The sequence below is a fragment of the Mytilus galloprovincialis genome, chromosome 6, assembly GCF_965363235.1.
Source record: "Mytilus galloprovincialis chromosome 6, xbMytGall1.hap1.1, whole genome shotgun sequence".
Lineage (NCBI taxonomy): Eukaryota > Metazoa > Mollusca > Bivalvia > Mytilida > Mytilidae > Mytilus > Mytilus galloprovincialis.
Window position 1 is genome coordinate 68,928,289 of NC_134843.1, and position 13,481 is coordinate 68,941,769.

Consider the following 13,481-nt stretch of genomic DNA (forward strand, 5'->3'; position numbering starts at 1 on the left):
TCGACGCTAAAGTCCGATACCTCCATACGCTAAAGTGCGATGGTCCGCGAAAGTAAAGACGTACTAAACGTAGTTGGATTATGACGTTAACAGTTGTTTATACAAACCAAGCATGAACATGCTGGAAGATGAAATAAAAAATGGAAGCGAAAAGATTCATATTAATGTTAAATTAAGTTTACGTTAACATATTGTCGATTTTATTGATGAGTATAAACGTTAGTAAAATTAAGATACACGTTTTCTAGCGTAAATCATAAATTGTCCATTAAAATATCAGTGTGTACATTGTAGTAAAATAGATGTTTAATACTCGCTTTGAAAAAGGGGAAAGCTCGAACAACAACCCCTTTCTCTCGCATTTGAATTAAAGCATGTACAAATAAATTTGATCTATTCTGACAATGACCAAATTTTGTATTTGAAACTGACAAGAGGATGTGTTTACATTAATAGGCTGTGTAAACGGCAAGCTATATCAATTATCCAATACGCCCCTCGTCCTGAACATGCATGAACTATTTGTTACTGGACGTTAATCCACCAACAATCAATCCAATACGACCGAATTGTTTAAAATTCATTTAAAGGAAATATAGTATATTGTGACACCTAAATTACCTTACTAAGTCATCTTCTAAATTAAGAAACAGTCACATAATACTACCGTTAAAGTTAAAGCCTATCGCATTATAAGTTATATCATAACAAACTAGATTTTGCAAAAAGATTTGTTTTTAAAATTAGTGCCCTTAAATCTTTCGCACTTTAGTGTGCCATATTTTAGCAAACAAATAACCATCGTACTTTAGCGTGAGACACCATCGTACTTTAGCGTACACCGTCGCACTTTAGCTTGACCATCGCACTTTAGAGTCCTACATATATATGATCAAATATGCACAGAGTGTCATTTAAATGCAAGGATTTATCTTTGCCAACCATCATGCATACGAATAAAAAGATTAGAAAATCAACATTTAAAAAATGTTGAGACAACTAAATAATGTAATATTTACGTAAACAAGGCAATAATCAGGTTAACCAACAATAGGTTCGTGATTAACAAGTAAATTGCAGCGATGATCAGTACCGCCCAATCGTACTCTACACAACGTTCTATCTCTGGATTATTTTCCCATTCAGTACGCACAAAAGTGCAAGTTCCATTGGCATTATTTTGGCCTATAAATTAGAAGTATAACAGATGGTTCGATGGTACATTTCAATGTAACATATTTGGTTGAACAAAAATAAATCAATTCAAAGAAGTTTTTTTTACATCAGAGGTATTAAACACTATTATTTGCGATATGACATTTTAATCTAGAAATGTGCGCACCGACGGCAGTAAATTTTGAACTAATACATTAGTTACGTCCTCTGGATTGTCTACGGCTGTGAAGAAATCTGCAGATTCTTGTAACCTTTTTCATTATGACGGACCTTGACCGATTGAAAAAAATCCTACTTATTGAACAATATGCCAACACTGAGTCTAGCACCTTTTGAAAAGATAAACTGCCACAGTTAAACGCTCCTCGAGCCTTTCAGTCGGAATTGGCCTTTTTGAACCATTGGTTGAGGCGGATACTGCTGGTTTCATATTAAGTTGAATTGTGTAATATGCGCCATGGGTTAGAAAAACACATAACTGTTTGACAAAATTGCATGGGGCGTCAACCAGGCCTCCCCGAAAATGACCGTCAGAAAGCTCGTGGAATGATTGATGCCGGAATGAGTGTTCCTGACGTCATGGCTTGATTTAATGTGCATAATTAAACAATTTAGAGACTAACAAACAGTATCAACAAATTGCAACTGCAAAGGATAGGTCGATATCTCGTAGACCACTAAAAAATATCGTCAAGGGAGAAGCGCTACGTTTGCTTTCATTTAACACGTGACAGGTTTATTTCGACCACAATAGTAGTGCATTAACTAAAGGCAACTGCTGGTGTGCCTGCCAATTCTTCAATAATGCACTTAGGGCATAGCCGAGAAATTGACTTTGAATAACATTTCACTCATTTCCGCATGTTGACCCTCCTGCACTCCATACAAAGAAATTCCTAATGAATGTGAGTGATAAACATTCATGTTGCTTCTGACATGTCATAACTATATTTTGTTATTATTCAAATTATATGTTGTTATGATTTTGTAATAAAATAAAATTTCATCTTTTTGTTGCTTAACGTTTTAGGCTCAATATAGATACATAACGTCAAATTTTTCCGAAATATTAACTTTATTTTCAACCCCAGGAATAGTTTACTAGTACCTTAGCTGTATTTTGAAAAAACAAGTTTCGGAATTATATGGTAAAACCTTTCAAAATATTTATTTCACAATATCTATCGGAACTTTTTAGTGTTCAATGTTCCCCAAATTTGTACTACTCTTTTTGGCCATTTTAACTTTTTTTAGTTGAAGATTCACTAATATGTCTTTGAAGATGAAACATGCGACTTGCGTACACAGTTCTAACCCTGACATCTATTATGTAGATATAGAAAGATGTGGTATGAGTGTCAATGAGACCACTCTCCATCCAAATAACAATTAAAAAAAAGAAAACCATTAAAGGTCAATGTACGGCCTTCAACACGGACCCTTGGCTCAAATCGAACAACAACCTTTAAAGGGCCCCAAAATTATAAAGGGCCCCAAAATTACTAATGTAAAACCATTCAAACGGGAAAACCAACGGTCTAATCTATATAAAAAAACGAGAAACACGTATAAAGTACAACTACTGTACATCAGATGTGTTCATTCTATGTTCAAATGGGCAACGTCTAGAGATTTACCAGATCAGTTGTGAATGTTGTAATAATTTTTTCACTTCAAAGTTTTAGAGCTTGATATATTGTATACAAAAATGACTATTATTGAGGACCCAAAACGTCTTTCAGTCTTTTTTGTGTTATAAGCCTTTACCGCAATAGTCATATCATATAAGTGTACTCATCTTACAATTTTGATATAATAATGTGTGCTTTCAAGTTGATAGATTAGAAAATTGAACATTCTGTTTTTCTTACTTATTTAATCAGTGCATACCTTGAATTTCCTCCAAAAACAGTTCCCCATATATTTGCCAGTACGGCAATGATACTATTTTCCAGATTCGCCAGTACTGCACACCTTTTGTTGACCACATGTCATAATGGCTAGGATACATGTTGGCATGATACAGCACACCCGTACACATCATGAATACTATCAAAATCCATGCAAATTTGATCAACTCGAGAAGCTGCAAAGTAGTAGAATATATCTAAGACAGATATATTGGAATGTAGTCTAAATTTATTGGCAAAAAAAAGATATAGGAGGAAACTATATAAGCAATAACTTGTTTTTCCATTACAGTGGATTCATTTTATTTTAGGGATACCAATCGGTGCGGAGTTCGTGTGTAAAGACAAATTAACTCATCATGGATACCAAGATTGAAATTTTGCATTTGCACCAGACGACGCGCGTTTCGTCTAAAAAAGACACTGGAATAAAAACACATTAAAAAGGCAAAATGAAATTCGAAGTTGATGAGCTTTGAGGAGACAAAATTCTGACAAGTTTTGCCTTGCTACGGAAAAAAATGTTCAACAAAGTTCTAATTTTCTTTAAGGTTGTATGCAGATTTTAAGCAAAACCAAGAAATTAAATATTCACGCAGTACGATATTTGTTAAATCCACGAAATCAATACGCACGAAATCATCGCATATTTTATCACAGGACGTCTCTACTCAACGAAACCTATTATTTATATTTATTTCCTTTTACAAGCCGCACTTACGTATTATAAACTTATGCAAAGTTCAAGTTTGATATACCTTTTTATGGACATCTAAGAAGTCCATTTTTAAGCGGTTTTTCTTTTGATGGAACTTTTACCTAATATTTAAGACAAAAATGTAATGATGCAGACAAGTATCTTCTATTGTAAAAAAGGCAAAAAAAAAATTAATTATACATGGCATAAGTAATATCAAATATACGTGGATCTTAATAAAACAATCTTTTAATTTATTTATTCAATCATTTGCAATGTTTAATAACTTTTAAGAGAGCGTATTTAAATGCTTGTTTTTGTTATGTACAGTGAAATTCGTTTTCATATATGTTAGTAACAAAACTTACCATTTCACCAATCATGATGATTTTAGGACCAAAGTAACTCTGAACAATCATGCACTGTAGAAATCTCATGTACATTAAAAACAAACCAAGGCTGTATAACCTGAGTGTCATTCTATGGAAGTCGGAGGAGTTCACAATTCTCATACATACTGCAATCAGTATAACACCATACGACAGATATGCGAGAAGATTCCAGACATTTAAGAAAAATCTTTTAAATTTAAACATGCATGTATGTTTACGACTTCTAAAGTAATTTCGTCTAATCAAGTTCTGCAAAATAAAAATAAAAGTAAATAAAACATTCTAAATTTTAATCTTAAAAATCTTTTCGTAGCATTGATCCGACAGGCTCGAGAAAACAGAAATATTTACACGAAGATGCCATTAAAAAGGATCAAAAGCAGAACAACTTTAATCGTTTAAGGATAACTGTGCTTGAGTTACAAAAAATGATGTTAACACATTAGCTTGAATATCATTATATAATCTATAAACTATAAATTTCATGTCATAAATATTAACGCTGTCATGCTTACATCGAAGCATTTGCTATCGTGAAAATGGTGCAACTAAAATCTTATAGTTCCATTCCGTGTAATAATGTGTTTATTTCGTTTTTCATGAAAATTCGTCGTCGGGTACTGGCGTGACCAAAGGTAATGAAAAATTAGAATATAAAACTTTGGCGATTTTTTTAAACCGAAACACAGAATAATCAAACGGTATCAAACGTGACACTGTGTAAACAATGCTGTGTCGCAAACCACTCTACTTTTGGGGAGTAATTTATTCATAAATGATCTGTTTTGTTCCCCTATATGATCTATATGTCTCATGTCGTAGAGACAGAACTTTGGAAGGATATCTTTATAAATAGACATAAATAGCGGTGATTATTATTATGTAGAAAACACAACGTGAATGAAGGGCAGTACAGAAAAAAATTAATAAGTTTAAAATGTTTAGAAGTCCAGGCAGATACATATTTTAAACAATACCGTAAAGCTCAATATTATGACCTTTGAAAAAAAATGTAATGCCTATGAACTTTCCATTCTATGATATAAGTTTCACAAAACTTCACAGTAACAGTGGTACAGGTTAGCCGTAAGGAGTTACAGAAGTGCACCCTAAAATAATTTGAATAAGAAAGTTGCAACCTTTATTAGCAATACCATATAACGAAAAGTCCATAAAATGAAAAAAAAATATACACAAGAAAATAATACCGTCTGTGCAAATAAGCAGTAGGATAGGCTAAACTATTTGAAATATAAAATAAAATTAAGGATAATTCTTAAATTAAGGTCAATCCAACATTTAAGGGGCATTAGCTAGGAGATATGAAGAATATCAAAATATGCTTTAGTTAGGTTTCATCATTAAACATGTGAAATAATGCAATAATAATTTGATCTTAGCAGCCTATTTGGTCAATTTTGCCAAATTATTCAAACAATCATTACAAATGAAACATTTACTTGCAAGTGAATAATTTGACCCCATTGAATCCGTGTTCGTGTTACCTTCAATTGAACCCATTACCTAGAAATTTGTTACACATGATTAAGTCGTGTTTAGCCATTTAAAGGGAACGAATGTTTACATTGAAAGTGAAACAAAGATAAACGTTTTCGTTCACCGATTCCATCCACCATAAACCATTCCTATACAGGTAAAACGACAATTAAGTTATTATTTGTTAACCTAGAACATGGAATTAAACAGATGTAGGAAAAACAGTTGCACTAGGTCACAGTCACTGTCACTATATTAATGTTTATGTTTATATAGGGTTATGTGACCGTCGACAGTCTTCGGAGATCATCTCCTAGACATTAACATTTTTTGAACATCCGCACATACATATATAAAGATGCCCTAGTTTTTCTATCAGAGGGATACGTTACTCCACAATTGATGTCACTTTAGCATAGTAAGATAGTCGCTACCGGGATCTTCATTGCAACAAATTGTATAACGAGTCGTCGTTGATTTACCGAAGGGTCCAATTTTGCCACTGTATTTGAGATATAGCCACCCCATTTTTTCCGTCTCACATATCATACACTATATAGCCATCTTATTCATCACTTTTGTCGGTTGGTTGGTTCATAATATTCTAATCTCGCTACTACATGTATCTACATCACTGTGCTTAAACGGCTGTGGGTAACTTCAGTTACCCACAGCCCAAGATGGAGCCGCCTTGCGTCGGTTAGGAACTTCTCTTCTATAGAATAACAATACAATTGATGCATCAATTAAACCACTCAATTGAAAATTTGTATTAATCGTTTAGAGAATCCCCTAAACTTAACAGGTGATTAAATTCTACAAAATAAACGATCTTAGCACGATTTGAAAAAACGCTTAGGCTGTCCGTAACTTAAAAACAACTTGTCCGTAACTTTTTTCATTATACCAATAGGAATGTCTGTAACTTTCAAAGAATCGACATATGTGGATGCAATGTTTTACTTATGATAGAGATTGCATCGAATACATAATCAGAAATGAAGTAGATCTCTAGTATGATATAATTCATTTGAATTAGAATGGAAGACAAAATTGGGAATAATATGAAAAAAATAACGATAAATCCGTTAAAATCGGGTCTGATTTTTTATAACGTCGGGATACCCAAATCGCCCAGTTCGGAGGGTGGTTTCCTACCATTGCAGATAATTTGTTGAAACATCATTGTTGATTTTTTTTTAACAAGTAGACTACAGAAGTATTTTTTACACATGCATGTGGCGTGTATGCACTAACTGATTTTCTGCCAGCAATGACAAGATTAGATCATGCGTAAATCTGGGATTTTTTTCTTTTTTTTTCTTTTTGAGGGGGACATGACAATTATCAAAGGTTCAGCCAAAAACGATTATATTCAAAAGACATTCATTTCCATTGATTTAAGAAAAATCACATAATTCTAGGTCCAATGACATTACGATTCGATTAGAATTTATAGTGGCCTGTTTCATTCGATGCTCAAACTTTATAGGTTTGCAGTAAATGAGAAAACTTGAAGAAAGGACATTTTGTAAAAATGTATAAAACCTTGTTTTACAGCTATAGCTGCATATTTCACTAAATTGAACTAAACTAAAAGACACAATAGTTAAAATTCAGTGGCATAAAAGGAATAGAGCAATCAACATAGTGTAACAATTAGAAATAGTATATGAAAATGTAAATAACTAAGACAACAGGGTAATTTAATAGTTTGATAATCCCTGATAACATACAAAGAGAAATAATAATAAAAAAAAACATACTAGGAAACGTATTCAAAAAAAAAAAAATAACACTATAACTTACTGGTGGTATGTATAAATATCGAGCTGCGTCAAAGAGTATTCATCAAAATACATATAAAAAGAAACAGAGGTGAAAATAAACCGTAAACAGATAATTAAACTAAAAAAATCAAAGAGTATAACAAAGCCATGGTGCGAATCGAAATCGTCGATAAGACGCACATCAGTTAATAAAAGTTCAAACCATAACCAGGATTGAGTACCACAAACCCCACAAAAAATCTCTGTGGTGTAAGTATGATGCGTTAATAAAATCACATTTGGTGGTGAGTGAGTAGTATAAACGGTCGTGAAGGTTACAAATATGATGTTAATTGTCTTCTAATTGTTGAAATTATAATTCTTAAAATTTTAAATCAAAAGTTACCCACATCTGAAAATGAAGTTACGGACAGTCTGCTTAGTTTCGATAAAAAAGTTACGGGCGTCTTATGCATTTTTAAAGTTGGCCTTGCGGTTTAGTGAACTTTATATTAACAAATTTATGGTCATTGTTAGTTATTTCTTTATTCAATAATCCTATAAATATTAACATTCTACATGAAAAACGTCGCAAAAGGTACATTTTGTATGAATTAAATATCAACGAGTTTAGAGTCCGCCATCTTGGCCTGTGGGTAACTTCAGTTACCCACAGCCGTTTAAGCACAGTGTACATACAGACGTTTAGTAACCAACAGTTAGACAATGATGTGATCAAATATTGATTGATAACCCGTTCTAGAAGATGCATTCTAACATGACGTCCTTCAAACGCTTTGAGTACACACCCGTGGTAAAATTTGAATATATTGCATGGGCTGTTCCGATCGTACTCCCACGTCATATGCTTTTTTATGAATGAGTTTCGCGACGTCATAAAACGATGACGTTGGAATATGAGCATTTTACGGGAAAATACACGCTTGTATTACCGAAAATCATCACAACATGGAAACGTAAACAAACGATGTTAAAATGTGTTATAAGCCATATTTGTTTAAACATTTAAGACATATATTAAGTAAATTATCATTTGAATTAATTCAAAATTATCTATATACGTTATTTTGAATAGTTTAAGCATGTCACTAATTCAGTTTGCTCCGTTCCTTTACGCCTATTTAATAGTGCGTTTATTTATGGGAATGGCAAATATTTGCCTCCACCTAGAGCGCTTCGATCCAAAAGAATTGTCGTATTTGACCTATTAGAATCGAAATAATTCATGGGGGCTTGAATATATCTAGATTTTACCACGGGTTGTCCCTTTATGCCGATATTTTACCCCTCGCTATCGCTCAGGGTAAAATATTTGTCATAAAGGGCCAACCCGTGGTAAAATTACGATATATTCAACCCCCCATGAATTATTTCTTAATTATATAGATGACTGTGCATACGTTCTTTAAGTGGTAACTATATACTTTAATCATTAAAATGTGTTAAACATCGCCGAATGCTTTTTTTTAATTATTTTATTTGAATTTAGCATGTCTTAACTGATGCTTCTGGTGTTGCAGAAGCGACCTTCTCCTTCAATTCATGCGAATTCATCCTAGGTTAAAATGGATTTGATAAGCTTTTACTTCAATTTTCTTGGTTTGATTTGACGATTTTTCTGTGTTAATTTTGTTCCCGTTTTTCTTGTAACAATCTATTATTTGGTCAAGTATACATGTATAAAGGTAAGATAATATATGACTGAACATATACCAATTATCTATATATTTAGTTATGTTTTAGGTATAAACTAATGACAGTTACGTATCCTCTACGGTTAGATGTCATATAATGAATATTTAGTAGGGATGGCAACGAGTACTCGAGTACTCGGGTACTCGATCGGAAGGTCGAGTACTCGAGTACAGATTTAGTACTCGGATACTCGTTTGCCTGTTATAAATCTTGAGATATTTCTCTTCACATTTCCACTCACTTTAGTTCCGTTGAAATATCCCCTTCGTAAAACTAAATAAAATCAATTAACAACATAAATATTTTTATCCTCAGGCTACTATTTGTTATAGTAGTACCAGCAACGTCTTTTTCTTCCGAGGGAATGTTTTCATGTGCACTACTTGTAACAAAAAATAGACAGTCAAACAGTCTTTCGTCTGAAATTGTTGACCACATCATATTTCTAAACAAGAACAAAAACAAAGTGACATGCGCTGAACCCTACACTACTGACTAGAGACATTTTTAACGGTGTTTGTACACGGATCAACACTTTCATGGATTAATAATTAACTCATCACATGCCGTAAAAACTTACCTCTGTTTGTTAATTAAGAATTCTATGTAAACGTGATTGGTATGAGATGTACTTCTAAATTAATCAAATTACTCTGCATTTGAAACTTAATTTCTATACTTATTTAATTTACAATTTAAAGTACGAGAGCGACATTCAAACCCCAAAGTCGAAAGTAAACCCACAATGTAATGGCTAAAACAAAAACAGAAAACCAGACAAACGATAGTGCAAAAAAATACACAGAAAAGGTAAGACGAGCAACACGAAAAGGCACAAGTTATTTAAAGTCCAATATTGTTGTTGACAAATTAATGGACAAGTCGTATTATAAAAAATACCAACTCCTCATGAACAATTGATACATATATATTATATACTTTTTCGAATCTTATATGAAAATATCTATGATTCCATTGGAATTCGGTTCATGAACAAATGCATCACAAACATTAATTGCTATTATGATAGGTTATTTGTAGAAAAGGCGGTTGGTAATTCATTGTTAAATTGAAACAAAAAACCGAGGATCAAGCTATTTTTGTAGTACGTTTGTCTTTCGTTAATATGTTATGAAAATTTATATAAAAACACTGCATCCCACCTAAAATCAAATCTGCCCAATAGACGTAAAAGGTGCATCCGAGTACTCACGAGTACTCGAGTATCATGACCGAGTATCCGAGTACTAAATTTCAGATCTTTTGACATTCCTAATATTTAGTATTATGTCTTATACCCAAACCTTGTTTTCTACGAATATATCACACCGAACGTTACTGGTAAAGCAGAACTAGCGGACTCGTTCGATCCAATCCCTTTAATGTTGAGTTCGTGTTTCTCCATTTATTATTTCCTGTTTTGGTGCCGTATGTTGATTGTTGTATGTCATTTCATATTTTTGCAAATTGTCTGTGGTGTTGTTTAGATTAGGAGGTAGGGAAAGGTTATGGTGTATTGTATTAATGCAGTGTTTACTGAATTACAGATGAGAATATTTTTTTGTCGAGCCTGCAACTTTTGTTGCAGAAAGCTCGACATAGGGATAGTGATCCGGCGGCGGCGGCGGCGGCGTTAGCTAACTTCTTAAAAGCTTTATATTTTAGAAGGTAGAAGACCTGGATGCTTCATACTTTGTATAAAGATGCCTCATGTTACGAACTTTCCGTCAGTCACATGTTCAATGTCCTTGACCTCATTTTCATGGTTCAGTGACTACTTGAAAAAAAAGTTAAGATTTTTTGTAATGTTAAATTCTCTCTTATTATAAGTAATTGGATAACTATATTTGGTAAGTGCGTACCTTGCAAGATCTTCATGCCCGTCAGACAGTTTTCACTTGACCTCGACCTCATTTCATGGATCAGTGAACAAGGTTAAGTTTTGGTGGTCAAGTCTATATCTCAGATACTATAAGCAATAGGGCTAGTATATTCGACGTACGGAAGGACTGTAAGGTGTACATATCCAACTGGCAGGTGTCATCTGACCTTGACCTCATTTTCATGGTTTAGTGGTTATAGTTAAGTTTTTGTGTTTTGGTCTGTTTCTCTTACACTTAATGCAATAAGTCTACTATATTTGACGTATGGAATGCTTGTAAGGTGTACATGTCTAGCGGGCTGATGTCATTTGACCTTGACCTCATTTTCATGGTTCAGTGGTTATAGTTAAGTTTTTGTGTTTTGGTCTGTTTTTCTTATACTTTATGCAATAGGTCTACTATATTTGTTGTATGGAATGATTGTAAGGTGTATATGTCTAGCGGGCAGATGTCATTTGACCTTGACCTCATTTTTATGGTTCAGTGGTTATAGTTAGGTTTTTGAGTTTTGGTCTTTTTATCTAATATTATATGCCAAAGGTCAACTATATTTGGTGTATGGAAATATTTTATGATGTATAGGTCAGTCCCGCACATTTTATTTGACCATGACCTCAATTTCACGGTTCATTGCACAGTGTTAAGGTTTTGTGTTTTGGTCTATTTTTCTTTTAACTATAATTAATAGGTCAACTATATTCAATGTGTGGTAGCATTGTTAGCTGTACATGTCTGCCTGCATGGTTCATCTGACCTTGACCTCATTTTCATGGTTCATTGGTCTTTGTTTAGCTTTCTTGGTTAATGTTAATTTTATGTGACAGTTGTAATAAAGCTCTATATTTAGGACTATCAACATAGTATCAATGATTAGTAAAGAAGGCGAGACAGTGTGTGCACTCTTGTTTTAAAGTATTTCTATAAATTTGTACTTACTGGAAAAACAAACTCCTCCAGAAAGTCTGCAATCAGCCACAAATAAAGTAACCATTCATAAATTCCAATATCATAGAAACTAGATATTATGCGCAAGTCCGTCATTAAAAAAGCACTGAAACCTACAATGACTCCCATCACAAACATCTACACAAAAAATAGAAAACCGATGCGAGTTTTTTACAATCAATATTTGTTAAATGATAATTTCTATTGTATTATACACTTTTAATACAAAAACTTTGTATAGAAAAAAAAGTACAAGATACAAAACAAATTGGCGAAGTAAACAATAAAATATATACATTTGTATCTTTCTCCACGTTTTATTACAAAAGAGTTTAGTGAATGTAAATTGACAAATTGAGATTTCTGTACATGACAATTTTCTTTTCTTTTGGTAGTGTATTGATATTATTCATTGATAGGTAAACATTAGGTTACGTAATGCTCATTTCAATAATAAAGGTTTATGAGTGATGCTCCAGTATAGATTAAATCTAAAACGATTACTAACGAGATAAAAATGTACGTTTGAAGGAGAATCATTTTAATATGTAGTATAAGAGAAAACAAAATCAGAATTAGATAACTTACATAATGGATGAAAAATGTCATTAAAGGAGAAAACCATGCTCTGAAGAAGGGATCATGTCCATTTACACAACAACAGCAAGCATTCTGAAACAAACGTTGGTTTCCCATTATGCATATCATGACATCTTAAATATGTACTTCTAACAGTATCTTTAGTAGTCAAGTATACAACAATTTACATAGGGAGTTAAATATTCCGTAACATTATTTCATTTGAAGAATTGTTAAGGCAGAATTCAGACATTGTTCGAGTCATTGCAATCATTTAAATGCCCAACACTGTTTTAAATGCTCTTACCTCCAACCAGTCCCTCCACTTTGCTGCTGCAGCAGATGTATCAATGGTGAGACATGTTTGTTCGTTGTACCATATCCTGTTTAGATGTCGTTGAATGCATGGATGACCTATAACATCTATCATGTTGTGTTCATATGCACAGATCATTGGAGAAACTAGTATTCCCCAGGCTTTTTCCTTTACCTCCATAAGCAACATTGCCTTGTATTCACATTCCTCATACAATGCGGTCTGCATATAAATGACTCTCTCCTCAAACAACCTAACGGTACATAAATGCATTGAATATTGTTACAATATCTTCTCAGAAGAGGCGTCAGAAGTGGGATGACAAAACTAATTGTCATTCAGTGATCGAATACCTCGCCTGTGATTTTTAAGTTTGAATAGAATATTAAATTTTCAACGATTTTAGTGAAGTGGTAATAATTTTCAATGTCTGACGAATCTGATTCAGAAATAGAATTTAATATGGATAAACGTGAAATGGTCGAGAAAAATAATGAAGACTCTGTATTAAATTCAGTAAAACAAGGTCAAGGTGATATTGAAAGTGAATTCAATGACAACGTTCGAGACAACATAGCTAGACAGAAAAATACAGTAGAGA

At 33.1% G+C, this 13,481-nt stretch overlaps 1 protein-coding gene across 2 annotated transcripts in view; it reads right to left on the reverse strand.

The window, feature by feature from the left end:
- LOC143080178 (transient receptor potential cation channel subfamily M member-like 2) overlaps positions 1–13,481 on the reverse strand; it is a 104,423-nt gene that overhangs the window by 21,166 nt on the left and 69,776 nt on the right. For both annotated transcript variants that reach the window (XM_076255910.1, XM_076255909.1), the window contains 6 exons: positions 12,872–13,133; positions 12,574–12,657; positions 11,977–12,123; positions 4,152–4,424; positions 3,067–3,262; positions 1,020–1,185 (listed from right to left, as the gene is read on the reverse strand). In XM_076255910.1, the coding sequence (XP_076112025.1) occupies positions 1,020–1,185; positions 3,067–3,262; positions 4,152–4,424; positions 11,977–12,123; positions 12,574–12,657; positions 12,872–13,133 (1,128 nt within the window). The remainder of the gene's footprint in view (positions 1–1,019; positions 1,186–3,066; positions 3,263–4,151; positions 4,425–11,976; positions 12,124–12,573; positions 12,658–12,871; positions 13,134–13,481) is intronic.